This window comes from Bombina bombina, chromosome 4, assembly GCF_027579735.1.
Source record: "Bombina bombina isolate aBomBom1 chromosome 4, aBomBom1.pri, whole genome shotgun sequence".
NCBI classification, from domain to species: domain Eukaryota; kingdom Metazoa; phylum Chordata; class Amphibia; order Anura; family Bombinatoridae; genus Bombina; species Bombina bombina.
In genome coordinates this window covers 471,130,144-471,156,599 of record NC_069502.1, presented here as the reverse complement: position 1 = coordinate 471,156,599, position 26,456 = coordinate 471,130,144, and the positions used below count along the sequence as shown (strand labels likewise).

At 41.1% G+C, this 26,456-nt stretch overlaps 1 protein-coding gene across 3 annotated transcripts in view; it reads left to right on the top strand.

Annotated features, from left to right (window-relative positions):
- ARHGEF10 (Rho guanine nucleotide exchange factor 10) overlaps positions 1-26,456 on the top strand; it is a 595,236-nt gene that overhangs the window by 220,141 nt on the left and 348,639 nt on the right. For all 3 annotated transcript variants that reach the window (XM_053710365.1, XM_053710363.1, XM_053710364.1), the window contains 2 exons: positions 11,807-11,884; positions 17,880-18,059. In XM_053710365.1, the coding sequence (XP_053566340.1) occupies positions 11,807-11,884; positions 17,880-18,059 (258 nt within the window). The remainder of the gene's footprint in view (positions 1-11,806; positions 11,885-17,879; positions 18,060-26,456) is intronic.

The window sequence follows — 26,456 nt, the reverse complement described above, 5'->3', positions numbered from 1 at the left end:
CTATGGTTTTGCCTATGCTAATAAATACTTCTACACCTGCCCTCTTTGCAGTGTGCAGGCCTAGTTCTCTCCAGCTAATTAATTTTGCAGGACTTTTCTCATATTACACCAGTTACATTGAATTTATTGCCTTGAGCTGTAAGACTTATCTTTAGCTTTCAATGCTTCAAGCATTTCCTAAAAACACAACTGTTCAGACTTGCACACTTTCTACACTAATGTTTCTATCAGCTCCCACACCTGTTTGTTTGCTTGTTCCTCATTTACATTATTTAGCATGTAAGATCAGAAGCTCACCTGTCCCATATATCACATTTTCTAATGGTGGTGTAAATCAGATGGCAACTCATGGGCAGGGCTCTATACCCTCATGTGACTTTAAATATTACTCTGTAATCACGGTTATATTGCATTATTAATAAATAATAAAACTAATCTGTATGCTATATGTACTGTGAAGGGGCTTTGCTAATTTACCACTAGAGGGCGAATACATATTTGCCATGTACTGTATTTTCTTTTGTCTAATGATCTTATATTATTATTATTATAAAAATAAAATGTCTTATAAATAAATGCTAAAAGTGCATGTCTTGATCACTAGATGGCAGCAGTGTATGCAACAATGTTTGTAATAATGCTTTAATTATTTGTACTCAAGACACATCCTGGCACACTCATGAGCCTTAGAGTCTACCTCAGTACGGTTTCATGTTAAGGAGCAGAGTTTCAAAAAAGGAGAAAGAGAAAGAAGTAAATGTAATATTAGAAGAACACTGAAGAAGTGTGTGTGGTTTTATGTATACACTGCATTTAAATCACAAAAGTTAAACCCAAGCATGTTAATGTGTAGTACAAAAGAGGTGATCAGACTATTTAAAATAAGTTCTTTAAACTCTAAATCCTTTGTAACAAATAGTCCCCTCTGGTTACTTGTACTGCCCCATGAAGGTCCCTAGTGTCTAGTGGTGGTGGAATAGGAATTAGTGTGTGAACAGCCCCCACTTAGAGACTCTACTGGCAAAAGGTAAGTAAATTGGGGGATTTGTTACAGAAAATGTGGGAATATTAAAGGATTTTTTTTAAGGGGGATATTAAAAAATACAAAGTTACAAACTCAAAGGTTATTTATTAAGTTAAAAAACATATGAAAAACTTCAAGAAAAATGCTCCCACCCTTACATGCAAGCTCTATACAATCTACCACCCTTATACATACACCCACCGGCTACTCTGCCGCCCTTGAGTACAAATTCCCTGGCACTTCACACTGATATGCACATTTCTATGCATTGTCCTGCTCTTGCCCAGACCCATGATCTACTTTACCACTCTTACACTTACAAGGGGATCTGTTCCCTTAGGCAGACAGTGCCAGGTAGTGCTTCACCATACACACAAGCACAAACACTACAATCCTTATCCACACCAATGTTCTATACACCCATGTACTATTCCTACACACACAACAATGTTCTATTCTTACACACCGACGTTCTATAACTACACACACGTTCTATTTCTACACACACACACACACATTTCCATCTTAATGGGAGGAGAGTCAACATTCATTGCTTGTGGGAATTAAGAACCTGGCCACCAGGAGGAGGCAAAGACACCCCAGCCAAAGGCTTAAATACCTCCCCCACTCCCCTCATCCCCCAGTCATTCTTTGCCTTTCGTCAGAGGAGGTTGGCAGAGAAATGTCAGAAGATTTGGAGTAGTCTCTTTTGGAGGGTAGTACTCGTCGCAATGGGACTGGAGTTTTAAGTTGTCCTGTCAGGCTCTCAGTGAGAGCATGGGTGAAAGTTAGAGTCCGGAGAATCAGGGAGAGTCTTTCTGCGAAACCATCCCGACTCAGATTAACATCTCCTTAAGCGTTGACGAGTTTCGCTGCCTGCTTTCTGCACTCAAGCCCATGTCAGGAGCAATGCTACCAACCTGTCACACTTGAAAGGCCGTGTTCATGTTCCACAGCGTAGATTCTGGTAAGATCGTTTCATTTATACACGTATGATAACGTAACAAGACAGGGTCACAGTGTGTCTCCTTTTATCTGTATAGAATCAAGAGTTAATACCCACGGAAGGGAGGTTATTGAACAGGGGGGGATTTGTGCATAATATTGTTTATTGCTGTGATATGTGCAAGATTGGGCTCTGTCAGTGTGTGAACAGTCAGTTTCTTATTGAGAGATCTACATAGGCCTTTTTGGCACGCTTCTCTCTGGTGCAGGGACGGTCCTGCATGGCACTCCATGTGACTGGGTGTGGCCTCTTTTAATTTCCTCTTCTTGACCAGACAGTGTAGGAGACAAAGTGGTTTCTCTGTTCTAGGATCATAGGAGTTGGTGAGTGCCCCGGCCATTGGGATATAAAGGTGCCATTTAATCTTATCTAGTCTGTATTAAATGCGTAAGCTATGGAGGACTCTGATATCTTAGAGGGTACTCCCTCTTTAATTAAAACTAGTAGCTGTGTCTATTTTGAGCGGGTCCCATTTGATCCGCCTGCTCAACTCTGTTCCACATGCTTTGGTAAGATTGCAATATCTTAAAAGAATAAGATATTCAGTACAACTGAGCCGTCCACCTCTGAGGGTTCTCTGTCCCGTGAGGTGCTTTCCCTACACTCATCTCTGATTGCACATGCAGCTCCCCAGGGCGCTACTAATCCTCCCGCGGGAGGGGCCCTTTGGCTGCCAGATTTCGCTAATCAGTTACAAATGGCGGTTTCTGCAGCTTTCAATGCTTTACCACGCCCTGCTAAGCGCAAGCGAAAGCCGAGACATAGCTACCTATCCCAGGGGTCATCTACTTCACTGGATGTCTCTGATAGATTATCCGCTGATGAGGGCGACTCCGAATCCTCGGAGGATGCTCTTTCTAGGACGGAATCAGCAACATCTAGGTCTCCGTCTGCAGAGGAGCCAGGTTTTAAATTTAAGATGGAGCATTTGCGCTTCCTGCTAAAAGACGTGCTTGCTACATTAGAGGTTCCGCAACCAAAACTACCAGAGGAACCTTCGATTACTAAGCTAGATAGGGTTTACGAGGACAGGGTGGTGCCACATACCTTCCCAGTTCCCATCAAAATGGCTAATATTATTAAGAACGAATGGGAGAAACTCGGTTCGTCTTTTTCCCCTTCGACTTCCCGAGAGTCTTTACGAAGATTCTGGGAGCGCTGCTCACGGTGACGAGAGCCAGAGGTATTGCAGTGGCCCCTTATCTGGACGATATTCTGGTCCAAGCTCCATCCTGCAGTCTCGCGGGGGATCATTTGAGGGCTCTTCTTCTTCTCCTTCGATCCCACGGATGGAAGATAAACGAAGGGAGTTCTCTGGTCCCCAGCAAGACGGTGGAATTCCTGGGTACGATAATAGATTCCATATCCATGAAGATATTCTTGACAGATCAGAGACATTCCAAGATTGCGTCCAACTGTCTTGCCCTTCAGACCTCCTCAAAGTCATCTGTGGCCAGGTGTATGGAGGTGATTGGGCTCATGGTATCCAGCATAGATGTCATTCCGTTGGCCAGGTTCCATCTCAGACCTCTTCTGTTATGCATGTTGAGACAATGGAATGGCGATCACTCAAATCTATCCCAACAGATCTCTCTGGACAACCGAGTGAGGGAATCCCTTTCTTGGTGGATCCGTCCGGGACAGCTGTCCCAGGTGACATCCTTCTTGAGGCCATCCTGGGAGATTGTGACTATGGACGCAAGTCTATCAGGATGGGGAGCTGTTTGGGGTGCCAGAAGGGCACAGGGCAGGTGGACTCGAGAGGAGTCGACTCTACCAAAAAATATTCTGAACTTAAAGCAATATTCAACGCTCTGAGGGCTTGGCCCCACCTGGGGTCGTCCTGATTCATCAGATTCCAGTCGGACAACATTACCTCGGTGGCTTACATAAACCATCAAGGGGGGAGGAGGAGATCCCTAGCCATGAGGGAAGTATCTCAGATTCTGGAATGGGCAGAAACCCACAACTGTTTGCTCTCAGCGATCCACATTCCGGGTGTGGACAACTGGGAGGTGGACTTTCTCAGCACACTGCCGTTTCATCCAGGGGAATGGTCTCTCCATCCCAAGGTGTTTGCGGAGATCTGCAACAGATGGGGGACGCCGGAGATAGATTTCATGGTGTCCAGACTCAACTTCAAGCTACCTAAATATGGGTCGTGGTCCAGGGACCCTCAGGCAGAGCTACCAGATGCCTTAGCGGTGTCTTGGTTATATAACCTAATTTACATTTTTCTGCCATTGCCACTTTTTCCTTGAGTGGTGGCCCGCATCAAACAGGAGCAAGTCTCGACCATTCTGATTGCTCCGTTGTGGCCGCGGAGGACGTGGTTTGATGATCTGGTAGGGATGTCATTGTCTCCTCCATGGAGGTTACCCTGTCGCAAAGATCTGCTGGTTCAGGGTCCTTTTATTCACCAAAATCTCGATTCTCTGAAGCTGACTGCGTGGAGATTGAACGCTTAGTCTTGGCTAAGAGAGGTTTTTCTGAAAGAGTAATTTATACACTCATTCAGGCCAGAAAGCCGGTCACTCGTCGCATCTATCATAAGGTGTGGAGGACCTTCTTATCCTGGTTTGAGGAACGTGGATATCCCTGGCATAAGTTTAAGGTATCCAGGATTTTGGATTTTCTCCAGGATGGACTGGATAAGGGGTTTGCCGTTACTTCCTTAAAGGGACATATTTGGCATTTATCGGTACTGTTGCACAAGAGGCTTGCAGAGCTTCCTGATGTTCAGTCCTTTGTTTAGGCTCTGTCTAGGATCAGACCTGTCTTTAGAAGTTCTGCTCCTCCTTGGAGCTTAAACTTGGCTCTGAAGATGTTGCAGAGGGTTCCGTTTGAGCCTATGCATTCTCTTGACATTAAGATTCTTTCCTGGAAGGTACTATTTCTATTTGCTATTGCATCAGCTCACAGAGTCTCTGAGTTAGCGGCCTTGCAATGTAAGCCGCCTTACTTGTTTTTTCACACGGATAAGGCTGTTCTTCGCACTGGAGTGGGATTTCTTCCCAAGGTTGTGTCGAATCGTAACATCAATCAGGAAATTGTAGTTCCTTCCTTGTGTCCTAACCCTTCTTCCTCAAAGGAAAGGTTGCTTCATAACTTGGATGTGGTTCGGGCCTTGAAGTTTTATCTTCAGGCCAAGAAGGAATTCAGACAGACTTCGTTTTTATTTGTGATGTATTCTGGGAAGCACAGGGGGCAGAGAGCCTCTTCCACTTCACTGTTTTTTTGGTTGAGGAGAATTTTTCACTTGGCCTATGAGACGGCGGGGACATAAGCCTCCTCAGAGGATTACGGCTCTTTTAACTAAGGCCATGGCCTCTTCTTGGACCTTTAAGAACGAGGCTTCTATGAAGCAGATTTGTAAGGCGGATACTTGGTCTTCCTTACATACAGTTGCAAAAATTTACAAATTTGATGTTTTTGCTTCATCAGAAGCAGCTTTTGGGAGACAGGTTCTGCAGGCTGTGGTGCCCTCAGTATAGGGTCCACCTCCGTTTACCCTCCCGTTTTTTTCATTCAGTGTCCTCTAGAGCTTGGGTATTTGTTCCCACAAGTAATGAATGAATCAGTAGACTCTCCTCCCATTAAGATGGAAAACATAAATTATTCTTACCTGATAATTTCATTTCCATCTGTGGGAGGAGAGTGCACTGCTCCCGCCCGTTCTTCGGTGGGCGGACCTAAATTTAATGTTTTTCTTCTGGCACCCTTTATACCCTGATATTTCACCTACTGTTCCTTGTTCCCTTGGCAGAATGACTAGGGGATGAGGGGAGTGGAGGAGGTATTTAAGCCTTTGGCTGGGGTGTCTTTGCCTCATCCTAGTGGCTAGGTTCTTAATTCCCACAAGTAATGAATGAAGCAGTGGACTCTCCTCCCACAGATGGAAATTAAATTATTAGGTAAGCATAATTTATGTTTTTATTCCTACACACACACACACATTTTATTCCTACACACACACGCGTTTTATTCCTACACACACACATGTTCTATTCCTACACACACCCACATTCCACTCGCCACACATACTGCCTCACCCTAACAGCCCAGCAATCCCCTTTCCTTTCACATGCTCATGCAGGAACTTTTTCCATTTTCTTACCCACCAACCAGACATTCTCTTACTCTGGATTTACTGGATGTTCACCTATTCTTACACAGAGCCACCAGGCACATCCCAGGTACTCTCCCACAAACACAGATTCACTTATTTCCCTTAAAACTGTCTATGCTCTTAATGACTCCCACTACAACCTCTCAAACTGTTGCGCTGACCCACCATTATGCACACACACCCTTACATAGAACCTCCAGACACTCCTTCCATTACACACCTAATTGCAGGTGCCCTTCTCACCCTAAACGTCCAACCTTAGACACTTGTCTACCTTTAGTCACATACCCAGGTGCTCACCTTTGTGACCACCCCCCACAGGCACATTTACCCTTGGTGCACTACCACCCTTATTTATTTTCCCTTTTAGGCTGCCATTTTTATTCACATTCTAGTTCATAGAATTTTATATTAAGATGTGCACTTTTAGGAAATGTATACTTTATACTTTTATAGGGTTACTTTACATCTGTGAGATAGTAAGCCCTGTATTTTATTTGTTTTGGTTCTGACACTAAAATGTATTTCTTGCTCAGGCATATGGCTTATTTCAAATTGGTGGGTTGCTGAACCCAAAGGGTTCTTAAATCATATGGAATCTATATGGGGTATTCTTAATTACCTATTTTTTTTTCTAAATACAACTCTTTAATCAACAATCTGGTTTGAATCTTGAGTAAGAACACTCATTCATTTTAAGCGAATTACTGGGCAAATATTGTCATGAATGAAGACTATTTGTGGAATTGTATATCCCTTACAGTTTTTACTATTGGTAAATATATTTGTTCCTGACATTCTATGTTTATACTTCTACAAGTAAACCAAGAGAACAAAGCAGTAATAGATGTAATTTGTAAAGTTTAAAATTTTATACTCTCTCTAAAACATGAACATTTCATTTTGACTATACTGCCCCTTTAATTGAAACAAATTCATGAATGAGCAGTGAACACAATATGCATTGTCAGATAAATATAGACTGGATTAACAAAGTGAAGAAAGAAATGCAGTATTTGCAAACAGGGAGCACTCTGTATTGCAAATTATGAGAGGTGGTGTGTGTTTGGGGGGGGGGGGACCACATGGTGTCTCCTGGAAATATATTCAATTATTTTTCACTGTTCAGAACCAATTTATCTTTCCATCTTTCTTTTGCAAGATGTACCGAGTCCACGGTTTCATCCTTACATGTGGGATATTATCCTTCCTAAAAGGAAGTGGCAAAGAGAGCACCCACATCAGAGCTGTCTATATAGCCCCCCTTAACTCCACCCCCCAGTCATTCTCTTTGCCGGCTCTAAGCAGGAAGGGTAAAGTGAAAGAGGTGATAAACTGTTAGTTTTTATTTTCTTCAAGAGACAGCATGAAGGGGTAGCCCCCGATCCGGGAGCGGATCTAGTAGGGGGCAGACTTTCTCTCTTTGCTCAGGCTTGGGCAAGAGACGTTCAGGACTCCTGGGCTTTAGAAATCATAACCCAGGGGTATCTTCTAGATTTCAAAGATTCTCCTCCAAGGGGGAGATTCCATCTTTCTCAATTGTCTGTAAACCAGACAAAAAGAGAGGCGTTCTTACGCTGTGTAGAAGACCTATTTACCATGGGAGTGATCTGCCCAGTTCCTACTCCAATCTGTTTGTGGTCCCCAAAAAAGAGGGAACCTTCCGACCAATCCTAGATCTCAAGATCCTAAACCAATTCCTCAGAGTCCCATCTTTCAAGATAGAGATTATTCGGACTATTTTACCAATGATCCAGGAGGGTCAATATATGACCACAGTGGACTTAAAGGATGCGTATCTACACATTCCTATCCACAAAGATCATCACCAGTTCCTCAGGTTTGCCTTTCTGGACAAGCATTACCAGTTTGTGGCTCTTCCCTTCGGGTTGGCCACGGCTCGCAGAATTTTCACAAAGGTGCTAGGGTCCCTTCTGGCGGTCCTAAGGCCGTGGTGCATAGCGGTGGCGCCTTATCTAGACGACATCCTAATTCAAGCGTCGTCTTTCCAACTAGCCAAGTCTCACACGGACATCGTGTTGGCCTTTCTAAGATCTCATGGGTGGAAGGTGAACGTAAAAAAGAGTTCTCTTTCCCCTCTCACAAGAGTTTCATTCCTAAGGACTCTGATAGACTCGGTGGACATGAAAATATTTCTGACAGAGGTCAGGAAATCAAAGATTTTAGACACCTGCCGAGCTCTTCATTCCATTCCTCGGCCGCCAGTGGCTCAGTGTATGGAAGTAATTTGACTAATGGTAGCGGAAATGGACATAGTTCCGTTTGCTCGCTTACACCACTGCAACTATGCATGCTCAGACAGTGGAATGGGGATTATGCAGATTTATCTCCTCAGATAAATCTGGATCAGGAGACCAGAGATTCTCTTCTTTGGTGGTTGTCACAGGATCACCTGTCCCAGGGAATGTGTTTCCGCAGGCCAGTGTGGGTTATAGTGACAACGGACGCCAGCCAACTGGGCTGGGGTGCAGTCTGGAATTCCCTGAAAGCACAGGGTTTGTGGACTCAGGAGGAGGCCCTCCTACCAATAAATATTCTAGAATTAAGAGCGATATTCAATGCTCTTCAGGCATGGCCTCAGCTGGCTTCGGCCAGATTCATCAGATTTCATTCGGACAACATCATGACTGTGGCTTATATCAATCATCAGGGGGAAACAAGGTGTTCCTTAGCGATGATAGAAGTTTCCAGAATAATGGGCAGAGACTCACTCTTGCCATCTATCAGCAATCTATATCCCAGGGGTAGAGAACTGGGAGGTGGATTTTCTAAGTCGTCAGACTTTTCATCCGGGGGAGTGGGAACTCCATCCGGAGGTGTTTGCTCAACTGGTTCAGCTATGGGGCACACCAAAATTGGATCTGATGGCGTCTTGTCAGAACGCCAAACTTCCTTGTTACGGGTCCAGGTCAAGGGATCCTCAGGCAGTACTGATAGATGCTCTAGCAGTACCCTGGTCGTTCAACCTGGCCTATGTGTTTCCACCATTCCCTCTCCTTCCACGTCTGATTGCCAGAATCAAAACAGGTGAGAGCTTCAGTGATTTTGATAGCACCTGTGTGGCCACGCAGGACTTGGTATGCAGACCTGGTGGACATGCCACCATGGACTCTGCCACTGAGACAGGACCTTTTGATTCAAGGTCCGTTCAAGCATCCAAATCTAATTTCTCTGCATCTGACTGCTTGGAGATTGAAAGCTTGATTTTATCAAAGTGGGGTTTCTCTGAGTCGGTCATAGATACCTTGATTCAGGCTCGAAAGCCTGTCACCAGGAAAATCTATCATAAGATATGGCATAAATATCTTTTTTGGTGCGAATCCAAAGGTTACTCATGGAGAAAGATCAGGATTCCTAGGATTTTGTCCTTTCTCCAAGAAGGATTGGAGAAGGGGCTATCAGCTAGTTCCTTAAAAGGACAGATATCTGCTTTGTCTATTCTATTGCACAAGCGTCTTGCAGATGTCCCAGACGTTCGGGCTTTCTGTCAGGCTTTAGTTAGAATCAAGCCTGTGTTTAAACCTGTTGCTCCGCCATGGAGTCTGAATCTAGTTCTTAAAGTTCTTCAGGGGGTTCCGTTTGAACCCATGCATTCCATAGATATTAAGCTTCTATCTTGGAAAGTTCTGTTTCTAGTTGCTATCTCTTCAGCTCAAAGAGTTTCTGAATTATCTGCAATACAATGTGACTTGCCTTATCTTGTTTTTCATGCTGATAAGGTGGTTTTGCGTACCAAACCTGGGTTCCTCCCTAAGGTTGTTACTAACAGGAATATCAATCAGGAAATTGTTGTTCCTTCTCTGTGTCCTAATCCTTCTTCTAAGAAGGAACGTCTGTTGCACAACTTGGACGTGGTTCGTGCTTTGAAGTTTTATTTGCAGGCAACCAAAGATTTTTGACAAACATCTTCTTTGTTTGTTGTCTATTCTGGAAAGCGTAGAGGTCAAAAGGCTACGGCTACCTCTCTTTCCTTTTGGCTGAGAAGCGTCATCCGTTTGGCTTATGAGACTGCTGGACAGCAGCCTCCGGAAAGAATTACAGCTCATTCTACTAGAGCGGTGGCTTCCACATGGGCTTTTAAAAATTATGCTTCTGTTGAACAAATTTGTAAGGCTGCGACTTGGTCTTCGCTTCATACCTTTTCCAAATTTTCCAAATTTGATACTTTTGCTTCTTAGGAGGCTATTTTTGGGAGAAAGGTTCTGCAAGCAGTGGTGCCTTCCCTTTAGGTCCCTGTCTTGTCCCTCCCTTCATCCGTGTCCTAAAGCTTTGGTATTGGTATCCCACAAGTAAGGATGAAACCGTGGACTCGGTACATCTTGCAAAAGAAAACGGAATTTATGCTTACCTGATAAATTTCTTTCTTTTGCCCGCCCTGTCTATTCAAGACAGATAGTATTTTTTATTGTAAACTTCAGTCACCTCTGCACCTTATAGTTTCTACTTTTTCTTCCTAAGCCTTCGGTCGAATGACTGGGGGGGGGGGGGAGTTAAGGGGGGAGCTATATAGACAGCTCTGATGTGGGTGCTCTCTTTGCCACTTCCTGTTAGGAAGGATAATATCCAACAAGTAAGGATGAAACCGTGGACTCGGTACATCGCAAAAGAAAGAAATTTATCAGGTAAGCATAAATTCCGTTTTTTTTTCTGACTCTGTATCACCCCAAGTCTTTTTCTAAAAGAATATAAAATAATTAAATATAAACATAAATAAAATGAAACTATTGTTTTACAAATTGGTGAATTTTGCACTAATTCTGACAGCATTATCTCGGTATCAATTTAGGAGTATTGTATTTTTGTTAAACTGCATTCAATCTATAAATTATAATTTGAACCTAAACTGTGACAGTAGTTTTACAGTTCAAAGGCTTTAGCCAAGAGAACTTTTGTCCGTATGTGCCATAAATAGATGATTCTATATGTGTGTGTCTTCATGAGGGAAGTTGTTTTGTAATGACAATATACTGAAAACAGAACATCTCCATGGTAACCGCAGGCAGTGCTCTTTACTGCTATTTTCTTTATGCAGTTATTAAATGAACAGTCCCTAAATATGTTTTTTCCATTGTGGTTCAGCCTCTTAACACTAACAAAACAAATAAATAAATATAGACATGATTACCTTTTATATGTAGTGTAGCAACAGACTCTGTAGTGCTATACATGTTGTACAATAAACAAAGACAAGACATGAAAGGCAGACTGGAATAGAAGCTTGACTCCTATAGAGCTTACACTCTAAATTATATATACAGCAGCAACAATTTTGCTTGATATTTGATTAGTATTTTATGGCACATCATATTACTGGAACCGCAAACAAATCATATGTAACGCATGTAGGAAATGTACTGAAGCAAAAAGGAAATGAGTTTACAAGATTTGTGTTCAATCCATATCTAAGCTGTGCCTTATACAGATGTAGACAGGTATAGCTCATTGTACTGTTGTATCATGTACTTTAGGGATACTGATACTGAGATTTGAGTCTGCTAATCTGATGCAAATTTGATGTCATATTATGTTGATGGGGCAATGCATTTTAATGTGTGATTTAATTTTCTTTTTTATATTATAGTATTTGTATTTAAATTATCTCAATTTTAAAATATTCTCTTGATAGGTCGTTAGAAGGTACATTCTTGGCTCGATTGTGGAGAGTGAAAAGAACTATGCAGAGTCTTTGAAAAGAATTCTAGAGGTAATATTCTTTAAACAGTTGAAATTATTAGTAATTTTGAAAATCCTACATTATATCAATAGCTGCTATTATTTATTTATTTATTTATTTATTTAATTTAAAAAAAAAAATTGCATTGCAAATTTTGAAAACAGTCATTATTTGCTCCAAACCTTGAAAGACTCATGAGTTATTTGTTGCCTAAATATATGGAAGGATATTCGAATGCAAACATTTTGGGCCACATTACGAGTGGAGCGGTATTTATTTCTCCTGCTTGTAAGCTTTTTGCAAACATCGTGTAGAGCTTGTATTACAAGTTGAAAGTAAACAGTTTTCGTTTGCAGGCTAACCCGATGCACGCTAAAAGCCAAAGATAGAATATTGCGAATGTGTTAACGTATCCTCCATAGACATCAATGGAGTAAGAAAACTGGGAAAAAAAACACACTACACGCATGGAAACCTGAACATATATTCTCAAGTGCGCTAACCTTATAGAAAAAATATTAAACCACACTCTGCTATTAATGCTTACACTGCTACATTCCCCATAACAAGAGCCTGAACAATTAATTTCCATAAGAACACAAGAAGTCCTTTCATGGGTTTATAAATGAATAAATTCCTAAGAAACATCTTTTTTTATGCCTTTCTTTTTAAAGTTAGGGTATCTTCCCTAGGTGTAGATAAATAAGAAGAACAGCTTCAGCAAGAAATGAAAAGCAAGAGGTGATTAAAGGAACGTTGAACTCAAAATTTAATTTCCAATAACATTTTTTTTATTTAGGCATACTTTTTATTAAAAAAGTAGCACACTTTTTAATTATATATTTTATCTGCTTTGCCTGTAATTTAACTCTAAAAGGTGTTTCCATTTCATCAAGAGAGACTTGATTGCATTCCATGGCATGCAGAAAGCTAAAACTCAGTGATTGGTTTATATGTGCTGGAGCTAGTTTTATGTATGCCACTAATTGGCATTCACTGGCAAAATACAATAGGTATTTCAAGGTGTGTGAGACCTGGGACCAGTGTTCCCTCTAAGGCCAGTGTTAGCGACCCAGCAGTGAAGCAGTTAATCAGAGCAATTAGCAAAACACTACACAATGCAGACTACAAGGTGTGGTTTCCTTATTAACTGTTTTACTACTGGGCCACACTCAATACTGGCCTTTGAGGGAACACTGCCTGGGACTAAAAAAACTATGCTTCTCTGCCACTCCTGCTGCTTTCCCTTCATTGTTTTTTAAGCTTCACCCAGCTCCTTCCCCTTCATTGTTCCTTACTCTTCCCCCAGCGCTCCCCGCTGCTCACACCCCTCCCCAGGGCCATTACACGCCTCCCAGCTGCCCAGCCCCCCCAACTTTCCTCCTCTACTTAATGGCTGTCGCTGTGCGACCACGCCAAAGACAAGCACGTCAGCACCTCTCCGCCCCTGGACCACGCCCAGCACCACGGACCCTGGTTCTTGCAACCGCCACCGCTACAACGCCTGCACCCTCCACGCTCTCGACACCAGCAGATCATCTGCCTATCACCACGACACCAGCAGATCATCTGCCTATCACCACGAATCCTCGACAAACACCAAGTGACCCTTCACCTGCCACAACTGCTCCTTCTCCTCCCTTTGGACCACAATCCAACCAGTCGACCCACGCAAAAACAGCCGCAACCACTTCGACTGTATCCTCAACACCCGCTCCATCCACAAGACCAGCTGTACTACACCCTGAACAAGTCCCCCCAGCGACCTCCACAGACGCCAACTCCTCCAACTGCAAGTTCGACCGCTGGATAACTGACTGCGCCAACACCCTCGCCCCCTCAAGAAACCGTCCAGCCGCCAACCCACCAACAAGGCCAGTTCGTTCACCCCGGCACTCCAAGACTCTAAATACCACTGCAGATGACTAGAAAGAACCTGGATATCCAGCAAGACCCCTAGGGACAAAGCAGCCTACAAGAAGCCATCACCACCACCACCTCATCAAAACCACCAAGAAAACAGCAATCCAAGATAGAATAAACGCCAACAACCACAACAGCAAGGCGCTGTTCACATTCATCAAAGAATTCCCCCTACGGACCTTCTGGAACGTCCTCACCACAGAGGACACCCTAAGGATCATGAGATTGATCCACTCCGGAGCACTCTCAGACCCATGCCCGCATCACATCTTCAACAAAGCGGGTGACACCATTGCCCCCAAACTCTGCCGCACCATCAACTGCTCCATAGAGAATGGCACCTTCCCGGAAGACTGGAAGCATGCAGAGGTGAACCCCCTGCTGAAGAAACCCACAGCAGACCCCAAGAACCCTAAGAACTTCCGTCCCATCTTACTACTCCCCTTTCCGGCCAAAGTAATTGAGAAGGTAATCAATACTAAACTCGTAAACCACATTGAAGCCAACCACACCTTGGACCCCTCCCAGTCTGGTTTCAGAAGCAACCACAGCACTGAGACCGTCCTCCTTGCCGCTACAGACGACATCTGCAACCTACTCGACTGAGGAGAGACCGCCGCCCTCATTCTCTTGGACCTCTCATCAGCTTTCGACACCGTCTCCAACCGCACCCGCCTACACAACGCCGGCATCCACGATAAAGCACCAGCAGAACCCAGAAAGTGAGACTTCCGTCCTTCACCTCCAAGCCCACAGAGATCAGCTAAGCCCAAGGCTCTTCCCTGAGCCCTACCCTCTTCAACATCTACATGGCCCCCTTAGCCACCATCGTAAAACGACACAACCTCAACATCATCTCCTACGCCGACGACACCCAACTGATCCTCTCACTTACCAGAGACCCCACCACCGCCAAGAAAAATGTCCACGAAGGGATGACAGCAGTCGCCGTCTGGATGAAAGACAGCTGGCTCAAGCTGAACACAGACAAAACCAAAGTCCTCCTCCTCGGACCCACCACATCCACCTGGGATTAATCCTGGTGGCCCACAGCTCTTGGACACCCATCTACAGTACCCCCACCGACCACGCACGAAACCTAGGCGTTTTTATTGGACTCATCGCTCTCTATGGACCGACAAGCCAACGCTGTCTCTTCTTCATGCTTCCACATACTCCACCTGCTGCGAAGGATCTTCAAGTGGATCCCATCCCAGACCAGGAAGACAGTCACCCATGCCCTCGTAAGCAGCCGACTGGACTATGGCAAAGCACTCTATGCCGGCTCCACCATCAAGCTCCAAAATAGACTCCAGCGCATCCAGAACGCCTTGGCCAGACTCATCCTCGAGCTCCCTCGCCAATGCCACATCACCAAACACCTGCGAGACCTGCACTGGCTACCCATCAACAAAAGGATCATGTTCAAGCTTCTCACCCATGCGTTCAGGGTCCGCCACAACATTGGTTCCGAATACGTCAACCACAGCATCACCTTCTACACCCCTGCCAGACAGCTTCGATCAGCTGACTAAGCCCTCACAGTCATCCCCCGCATCAGGAAGACTACAGCGGGAGGCAGATCCTTCTCTCACCTGGCAGCAAAGACATAGAACACTCTCCCGCTGCACCTCAGACAAGCTACCTCCCTAAATAAGTTCAGAAAGGACCTCAAGACCTGGCTCTTCGACTGAACTGCAGCAACCCCAAACGCCTTGAGACCCTTAGGGGTGAGTAGCCACGCTTTACAAAAACCCAATAGATAGATTTTTTTCTGTGAAAATTAGATTTATGTCCTTTTTAAAACTTTTTTTTTGCTAAACAGTAAGGGCAAGATTACAAGTAGAGTGCTAAATTATCGTGCGCCCTGGTTTGCGATAATTAACAAGTAGCAATTAGCGCTTATAAAATTAATCAGAGGTCAGATCTCTGGTTAATTTTATAAATGTTTCCCAACTGCCCCCAAAATACAGTATAGTGTATTTTATTAAAAAAATAAAGATAGCAGCATCTTTATTTTTTAATAAAATAACTGCACTAGGCACTGAAAAGTGCCTTTACGTTGCGGTCTATTGGAACTGTGTGTTCCCAGTAAATATATATATATATATATATATATATATATATATATATAATTGATTATATACATATATATTTATATGTTAATATGTGTTTATACACATATTAACACATAAATATGTGTATATATTCATATACATATATATTTATATTTGCTGCCAACTCTGTCCTACTTACCCACCTTCGCTGCGCTTAGGTTCTGTGCCGTTTCTGACAGCATCAGATCGAGACTCCCATTGGAGCCTATGGAAGTGCACATTCGCATACGCTGGTATTACATAGTGGAGTGCAAATATCACTCTCACTAAAGCGATATTTAGCGCTCCACTTGTAATCTGGCCCTAAATCATTTATAATGTGTAAGTAATATAATATTTAATGTCCCTTTAAAGTTATTTTTTCCTGAACAATCTACCCACCTTGTATAATAATATTTAGGTAGATAGAAATCAGCCACATACAAAATTTGAAAACTTTATTAGGCCATATTATACAGTGTAATAACACTGTAGACTCCTTTTACATGCATAGAAGAGGTATCCAGTTTACATGTAAACATATTTGATAGTGATTAATTTGTCTACGTATCCAAGACCAACAATATATTGTTCCTCCTAAAACAATGGACAGATAAGCATGCAAAGTTGTCTATGAGGGTCATATATTTTTTTTCTTTGCCATAAGGGTCGTGTGTAAGGTCATAGTGTAAAGGAAGAGCACTAAGAAAATGCATCTGATCTTAAACATTGTTTTATGCTCCTTTTTATTCCCCTATTGTTATATTTTGTGTTTGAGTATTTGGGGAATTAATGCATCCCTCTCCAGCATCCAATGATAATAGGTATTTTAATTAAGAGACAGTGTCCAATGCAGTGGCAATTTTAGAACCTAATATTTAGGGGGCTAACAAAGGTGGTGAAAACAGAGTACACATGCTATAAGGAGCCAGCTGCAGCTAAAGGGGGGTGCTATGCATGAATTTGTAGGTGCATAGAACCCCTTAGAACCGCCACTAGTTATATGTAAAAACCTAAGAGAAGAAATGAAGGATGAAACCTAGACCGTAAAAAATATTTATCTTGGACTTTAACTGCAGATATTTTGGAAATTTTGCAACAACTCTGTTTTCATAAACATGTTTTTATAAAATATATTTTTGTGGTATGAAAATATACTTCATAAGTTCTCAAACTCTTATTTTTTTTTTTAATTAGGTTTTTATGACTAGTAAACATGAAAGTTCTCCTCTAGCAACCTTGCTGAAATATACTTTAGTGCATCTCACAAGTAGACTAACTAGCAAAGAAATGGTTAAAAGGACACTAAAGTAAAAAATTGAGTGTCCTATTTCATATAGACCAATTTAATTCCTTTAAAGGGATATGAAACCCAAAAATGTTCTTTTGTGATTCAGACAGAACATATTTTAAAAAAGTTTCCAATTTACTTTTATTATTAAATTTGCACTTGCAAATGGATAACATTCTTGCAAAACTGCTGCCTTATCGTGCTCCAGAAATAGGCAGACTCCTAAGCTTACTTCCCTGCTTTTCAACAAAAGATACCAAGAGAACAGGAAAATGTTTATATTAGAAGTAAATTGAAAAGCTGTTAAAAATTGCATGCCCTATCTGAATCATAAAAGAAAAAGGTTGGGATTCATATCCCTTTAATAAAATGTGCACAATTGTTTTACATGCACACTTTCTGAGGCACCCGCTCCTACTGATCGTCTGCAAAACTTCACAGTATATACATTTACAAATATGCGTTTTGAGATTGCCTGATCGCTGTCACATGATGCAAGTGAAAGGGAAAATTATGTAATTTTGAAGAAAAAAAAATCTACTCGTCGTTATACGTGTTTAGAAAAGTGTTATCATGCATTTGTCGATCATGCAATTCTGCTGTATTTAATGGTTAATCTGGCATTTTAGCATTACATCTACAGAGAATAATAACAATTTCTGGTTTTACAAATTGACATATCCAATTGTTAATGCATATTTTCTTTTTCATGCAGCAATATGAGAAGCCACTGTATGAAATGGAACCAAAGCCATTAAGTGAAAGAAAGCTGAAAATAGTATTTTATCGAATAAAGGAAATACTCCAGTGTCACTCATTGTTCCAGATTGCACTTGCCAGCCGAGTATCAGAGTGGGACACTGCAGAAATGATTGGAGATGTATTTGTAGCATCAGTAAGTGGTAAAATTGTATAAAATACAGCTTATTTTATAAAGAACACAGCATCTGTTGTAAGCGTTTGCATCCTCTCTTTAACTATAGACGCATATTCTCCCAGTGCTTTATGCAACAGGATTTTATGTAAGTAATATAGTTTGTTGAATAAAATACTACGCCATGTACGCAAAAGTAGACCAAGCATGGTCTAAATACATATTTACACACACACCTCAGCATGTAATTATCTCATAAATTGTTTAATTATGCACAAAATGAGTACAACGTGGGTTTAATATAGTTTTTTAGAACACTTTTTTTTATTTTTAAATTTACTCCTTAAAACAGTGTTTTTTCCCACTGCTTACAGAGAGGCTGGGGTGGATCATCTTGACCCTGCAACATCCTATTCAGTGATTACTTAAGTGGCCAGTGCAGGAGCTCATCTGTACTTGCTCCTAAATACCAATAGATAGATAGATAGATAGATAGATAGATAGATAGATAGATAGATAGATAGATGAAACAATACTTTTGCAGAATGTTGCAAATTTTGCTAACAAAATGGCAGCTGTAAATGCATTAATTTATATTCCATGCAGATCTTTTGTAAAACACCACATCATTGTTAATATATGAGCTGTATATGTAAAATGTGTCCTTTTTTTTTTTTTACGGTGTATCTACTGCTTCAATAAATGTCACTAGCTGTGTATATATTCATGTGAGCAACAAATTTATCTTGTGCCAATGTTCAAATTTGACAGAATTATTAAGTGTATATTAAACACTATAAGGTAAAATATTTCCTAATAAGTGTATCCAGGGTGTAATAAAATATGACATATATCAGTATCTGAAATAGGAATTATTGTTGCCATGTGCAAATTACATTAAACTTCCTGAAATTAAATTTTCTATTGCACATTGTGTGTCACCTGATGAATGTAGCTCAAACCAGATGAAATGTTAACAGGTTTATTTTTTTCAGGAAGCACCTTCTACATTTCTATGCTTTCCTATTGTTACGTGATAGACACTGTTTAAAGAAAGCAGCTAATTAATGAAATTAAGACACTTGATTTGGACATTTAAATATTGTTAAATAATTGAAGTTTTGAGGCCTTTCACACTGCCTGGGTATTTTCAGTATATTGACAATCATGAAGTCACATATGTGAAATAAACAAATATGAGCACTTAAAACTGTGTGTACAATTAAAGTGAAAGTAAAATTACCTGCTTTGCGAGCCTCAGTAGCAGTCTTTGTGCCAAAATAATATGAGTTTCATTCATCATTTTTTGAGTACTTATCTTTAAACAAAGTTATCGCTAAAAAGTATTGATTTCTTATACAATCTGTATTCAACCCGTTTTTTTCTTGTTTTTTTCGGTCCTGGTCACGTTTTATAATCACCCAATTGAAAATCTGGCCGTTAGGTGGCCGACAAGCTACGTCATCCTATCTCCTCTTCTTCTGCGCATGCGCAAAACTTTTCTTCCTCTTAATGAGTTTAGGAGCGGCTCTCGTTTTGCGCATGCGCATTATATTTTGCACTTTACTAAGGCTCATGTGAAAACGGTCACTGTTAGTAACGCATGCCATGCACATTGTATAGCGGTATCACCGCGAAGCTCATGCACAGTAGACTGTGAGAAAAGGCTTTGCACAATAGAAAGGGACTTTGTGCACAATCACGAGAGATACGTATAGAGCGGGTGGGACCGCTCTATATGTCACATTGCTAAAATAGAGGAAGTAGAGGGTGGGAGGAGTTCGCCTAGTAACGGTAAGAAAAAAATGTATAGATTAAAAGTACAATTATGAAAAAATATATAATAAAAAAAGTTTGCGATCGTATTGCTGTCAGTATTCTGTAAGGATGAATGAATTCTGGAGCTATTAACTTAACTTTCACTTTAAAATAATAAATACACAAACCAAAACTTAAGTGTATTCAGCTACCTGAAGGATATTTATAAAGTCCAGTCAGCAGATAATGTCCATAAAGGAAAGAAGATTTGTAGCTAGTGTTCCCCAGCTGTTTGATTGGTTTCATGCACCTCACAGGAAAGAACGGAGACTACAACAGCAACGTCTGTTTAAATTACAAGGATAATCCATGGTACTCACACTTTCATGAGTAATACTCTTATTACTTCAACTTAAAAAGTTAATATAGAAATAAATTTAAAAAATAAGTTAACGGGATATGAATAGTTTTGTATTTTTGGTTTGTATTTTTCTTTTATTTTTCTTTAATTTACAAAATATATGTCTTGTACTATTTCTATTGTTATGTATACATTTTATACCTGCACATTTTGTCTATATACAATGTTACTCCTTACCATTACCTAGATATGTATATTGGGTTTCCTTTAGAGCTGTTATGTGACAGATACGTTAACAGTGATGTCACACCGATTACACCAATAGGGAATCAATTGGAATTTTAAAAAGGCTGTAAGAAATTAACACTATCATCCTTGAAAAATCTGGTCTGTCACCAGCGAAACGTATGTCGGATGTGGGACTGAGTGGACATTTGTGTCACATCGTAAGGTTTTACTTGGCATACCATTGTAATTGTTGCTTAGCCTACATGCCCTCAATCCAGCATTGTTGCTGAGACCAAGAGCAGTCAATACATGCTGTGTATATAACCTTGTGATCACATTCTGTATGATTGTCCTTTGTGTTTTTAAATAAATATATTTTAATCTTCACTTTGGAGCTCTGACCTTCCTTGGTAGCCAAGGGGCTTTATACCTATCAGCCTGCCAACTAAGAGCTTAGTCATAACTGATGAAAGTGTGAGTACCTACCCACTTGGAATTTAAACAGTCATCACTATTGTATGCCTCCTTTTTTTCCTGTGAGGTTTATGAAAGCTGCTACAATTGGGACACTAACTACAAATCTTCTTTCCCTTATGGACATTATCTGCTGACTGGACTTTATACATATCTTTATCTGAGCTGTATAGACTCCTAAACAAGCCCCAAAGTATCAGATGGAGACCCAGGCCTACAGATTTGTGCTGCTATTGTTTCTGTAATCTGTCTTTTCATATGCAGGGAAGGGGGGGGGTGTCTGTTCTTCCTGATTTCTCAGTCCCTTTTACTGGGTGTCCCAGCCTAACCTCAACAACAGAGCTAAACTGGGAGCTTTTAAGTAATTTTTGTAAAAGGTTTTGTACTGGATTTTTATATCAGTATATGTGCATATTCTTCTTTATAGCAGTGTCTATTACATGCAGTTATATGAAAATTGGAGTACACTGTCCCTTTAAGATTTGGTTTGATGGAGTCACATATGTGTGCACACGCTGTGTCCTGTTATTGTGCTGTTAGTAATCTGGTGACATTTTTTGAAACAAACTAAATTTTTTGTTAAGTTAAAAACATGATCTCATATTTTAATTTAATAATATATATATGCCAAGTCAGTGATTTTTTTCAGGGTATTTTATATAATTGCTATTCAACCTATTGACAGAATAACCTGTACAAAATAAAATGTTACAAACATTAAAGTCATATTATTTATGTATGTATAGCGTGTGTGGATATATATATATATACTAGTCGATATGCCTGCCCAGAAGGCAGTCTAATTATTTTTAAACTACAGATGTAGAAACAACCTATTTTGTAACTCTTACTTTATATAAATATTTAAGCCAAAGGTGTAGCAATACTATCATTTCTCCAACATTGGTGTGTCCGGTCCACGGCGTCATCCATAACTTGTGGGAATATTCTCTCCCCAACAGGAAATGGCAAAGAGCACAGCAAAAGCTGTCCATATAGTCCCTCCAAGGCTCCGCCCCCCCCATTCATTCTCTTTGCCGCTGAACAAGCAGCATCTCCACGGAGATGGTGAAGAGTATGTGGTGTTTAGTTGTAGTTTTTTATTCTACTATCAAGAGTTTGTTATTTTAAAATAGTGCTTGTATGTACTATTTACTCTGAAACAGAAAAAGATGAAGAGTTCTGTTTGTGAGAGGAGTATGATTTTAGCAGCAGTAACTAAAATCGATTGCTGTTCCCACACAGGACTGTTGAGATGAGATAACTTCAGTTGGGGGGAGCAGTTGGCAGACTTCTCTGCTTAAGGTATGACTAGCCATATTTCTAACAAGACTGTATAATGCTGGAAGGCTGTCATTTTTCCCCTCATGGGGACCGGTAAGCCATTTTCTTAGTCTCAAACAGAATAAAGGGCTTAATATGGGCTATAAAACTGGTAGACACTTTTATGGGCTAGATCGATTTATTTAGGCATTTTATACAGTTTGATGTTGAAATTCACACTTTATATCCTTGGGGAACGTTGTTTTTTACGTCAGGCACTGGTTTAGACACCTTCCTAGTCAGGAAGGGCCTTTCTCTGTAGTAGGCAGAGCCTCATTTTCGCGCCATTACTGCGCAGTTACTTTTGAGAGCAGTACATGCAGCTGCATGTGTGTGGGTCTGGAAGTAGTTGAAAAGGTTCCTAGAAGGCTTCATTTGGTATCATATACTCCCCTGGGTTTGGTGAAGTCGCAGCAAAGGCTGGGGCTGGGACTGTAAGGGGGTTAAAACTGTAAAAGGCTCCGGTTTACACATTTTAAGGGTTAATAGCCTGAAATTTGGGGTGCAATGCTTTGAATGCTTTAAGACTTGTCTCCAGTGATTCAAGTAGATCAGAAGACCAGAGACTCACTCCGTTGGTGGCTGACCCAGGATCACCTGTCCCAGGGACTGAGCTTCCGCAGACCAGAGTGGGTCACCGTCACGACCGACGCCAGTCTATTGGGATGGGGCGCGGTCTGGGACTCCCTGAAAGCTCAGGGTCTATGGTCTCGGGAAGAGTCTCTTCTCCCGATAAACATTCTGGAACTGAGAGCGATATTCAATACTCTCAGGGCTTGGCCTCAACTAGCAAAGGCCAGATTCATAAGATTCCAATCAGACAACATGACGACTGTTGCTTACATCAATCATCAGGGGGGAACAAGGAGTTCCCTGGAGATGAGAGAAGTGACCAAAATCATAAAATGGGCGGAGGATCACTCCTTCCACCTATCTGCGATCCACATCCCAGGAGTGGAAAACTGGGAGGCGGATTATCTGAGTCGTCAGACCTTCCATCCGGGGGAGTGGGAACTCCACCCGGAGGTATTTGCCCAGTTGACCCAATTATGGGGCATTCCAGACATGGATCTGATGGCGTCTCATCAGAACTTCAAGGTTCCTTGCTACGGGTCCAGATCCAGGGATCCCAAGGCGACTCTAGTGGATGCATTAGTGGCGCCTTGGACCTTCAACCTAGCTTATGCATTTCCACCGTTTCCTCTCATTCCCAGGCTGGTAGCCAGGATCAAACAGGAGAAGGCCTCGGTGATTTTGATAGCTCCTGCGTGGCCACGCAGGACTTGGTATGCAGACCTGGTGAATATGTCATCGGCTCCACCATGGAAGCTACCTTTGAGACAGGATCTTCTAGTACAAGGTCCATTCGAACATCCAAATCTAGTTTCTCTCCAGCTGACGGCTTGGAAATTGAACGCTTGATGTTATCTAAGCGTGGGTTTTCGGATTCTGTGATAGATACTCTGGTACAAGCCAGAAAACCTGTGACTAGAAAAATTTACCATAAAATATGGAAAAGATATATCTGTTGGTGTGAATCCAAGGGATTCTCATGGAGTAAGATTAAAATTCCCAGGATCCTTTCCTTTCTCCAAGAAGGTTTGGATAAGGGATTGTCAGCGAGTTCCCTGAAAGGACAGATTTCTGCTTTATCTGTCTTGTTACACAAACAACTGGCAGCTGTGCCAGATGTTCAAGCTTTATTTCAGGCTTTGGTCAGGATCAAGCCTGTTTACAGACCTTTGACTCCTCCCTGGAGTCTAAATTTAGTTCTTTCAGTTCTTCAAGGGGTTCCGTTTGAACCCTTACACTCCATAGATATCAAGCTGGTATCTTGAAAAGTTCTGTTTTTGGTTGCTATTTCTTCTGCGAGAAGAGTTTCTGAATTATCTGCTCTGCAGTGTAGTTCGCCCTATCTGGTGTTTCATTCAGATAAGGTTGTTTTGCGTACTAAACCTGGTTTCCTTCCAAAGGTTGTTTCCAACAGGAATATTAACCAGGAAATAATTGTACCTTCTTTGTGCCTGAATCCAGTTTCAAAGGAGGAACGTTTGTTACACAATTTAGATGTAGTCCGTGTTTTAAAGTTCTATTTAGAAGCAACAAAGGATTTCAGACAAACGTCTTCTCTGTTTGTCGTTTATTCTGGTAAGAGGAGAGGTCAAAAAGCTACTGCTACCTCTCTTTCCTTTTGGTTGAAAAGCATCATACGATTGGCTTACGAGACTGCCGGACGGCAGCCTCCTGAACGAATCACAGCTCACTCTACTAGGGCTGTGGCTTCCTCATGGGCCTTCAAGAATGAGGCTTCTGTTGATCAGATATGTAAGGCAGTGACTTGGTCTTCTCTGCACACTTTTGCCAAATTCTACAAATTTGATACTTTTGCTTCTTTGGAGGCTATTTTTGGGAGAAAGGTTTTGCAAGCCGTGGTGCCTTCTGTTTAGGTAACCTGATTGGCTCCCACCCTTCATCCGTGTCCTAAAGCTTTGGTATTGGTTCCCACAAGTTATGGATGACGCCGTGGACCGGACACACCAATGTTGGAGAAAACAGAATTTATGCTTACCTGATAAATTACTTTCTCCAACGGTGTGTCCGGTTCACGGCCCGCCCTGGTTTTTATAATAAGTTTTAATAAATTTCTTTCTTTAACTACAGTCACCACGGCACCCTATAGTTTCTCCTTTTTTTCTCCTGTCCGACGGTCGAATGACTGGGGGGGGCGGAGCCTGGGAGGGACTATATGGACAGCTTTTGCTGTGCTCTTTGCCATTTCCTGTTGGGGAGAGAATATTCCCACAAGTTATGGATAACGCCGTGGACCGGACACACCGTTGGAGAAAGTAATTTATCAGGTAAGCATAAATTCTGTTTTTAATGGACTACTATCTTAAATATATTATTAACCCTATTAACGCCTAAGCCGCAAAACCCCCACATCGCAATAAACCTAATTACCCTATTAACCCCTAAACCCTCACATCGCAATAAACCTAATTACCCTATTAACCCCTAAACCCCCACATCCCAATAAAACTAATTACCCTATTAGCCCCTAAAACTGCAAAACCCCTACATCGCAATAAAACTATTTACCCTATTAACCCCTAAACCGTAAAACCCCTACATCGCAATAAACCTATTTACCCTATTAACCCCTAAACTCCTACATTGCAATAAACCTATTTAACTTATTAACCCTTTAAACCGTCAAAACCCACTATGCAAATAACTATTTAAATAACTAAGTACACTAACCTAACACCCCATTAAATAAACCCAAATTACCTAAACTAATACATCCTTAAAGGGCCTTTATACACTCATTTTTTTCTTTGCATAAATGTTTTGTAGATGATCTATTTATAAAGACCATAAAGTTTTTTTTGTTTTTTTTTTAAATGTATAGTTTTGCTTATTTTTAAATAACATTGCTCTGATTTTTAGACTCCTAACCAAGCCCCAAAGTTTTATTTGAATACCGTCAGCTACCTTCTCCAGCTTGCTCCTGTTTGTGTAAAGGGTCTTTTCATATGCAAAAGGAGGGGGGGGGGGTGTCTTATTTCCCACTTGCAGCGGGCTTTCCAACTGCCTTTTCAACAGAGTTAAACTGAAAGCTTCTAAGTACGTTTTTAAACCATTTTATACTGGATTTTTATGTCAGTATCTGTGCATCTTATTCTTTATAGTAGTGTCTATTACATGTAGTTATATGAAAATGAGTGTATACTGTCCCTTTAAGTTACAAAAAAAAAAAGGCTAACATTACAGAAAATAAAAAATCAAATTACCAAATTTAAAGGGACACTGAACCCATTTTTTTTCTTTTGTGATTCGGATAGAGCATGCAATTTTAAGGAACTTTCAAATTTACTCATATTATCAATTTTTCTTTGTTCTCTTGCTATCTTTATTTGAAAAAGAAGGCATTTAAGCTTTTTGTTTGGTTCAGGACTCTGGACAGCACTTTTTTTATTGGTGGATGAATTTATCCACCAATCAGCAAGAACAACCCAGGTTGTTTACCAAAAATGGTCCGGCATCTAAACTTAAATTCTTGCATTTCAAATAAAGATACCAAGAGAATGAAGAAAATTTGATAATAGGAGTAAATTAAAAAGTTGCTTAAAATTGCATGTTCTATCGGAATCACGAAAGAAAAAAATTGGATTCAGTGGCCCTTGAACAAAATTAAACCTAATCCCTATGAAAATAAAAAGACCCCTCCAAAAAAAAAAAAAAAAACACCCCCTACTCTAAGAATAAACTAC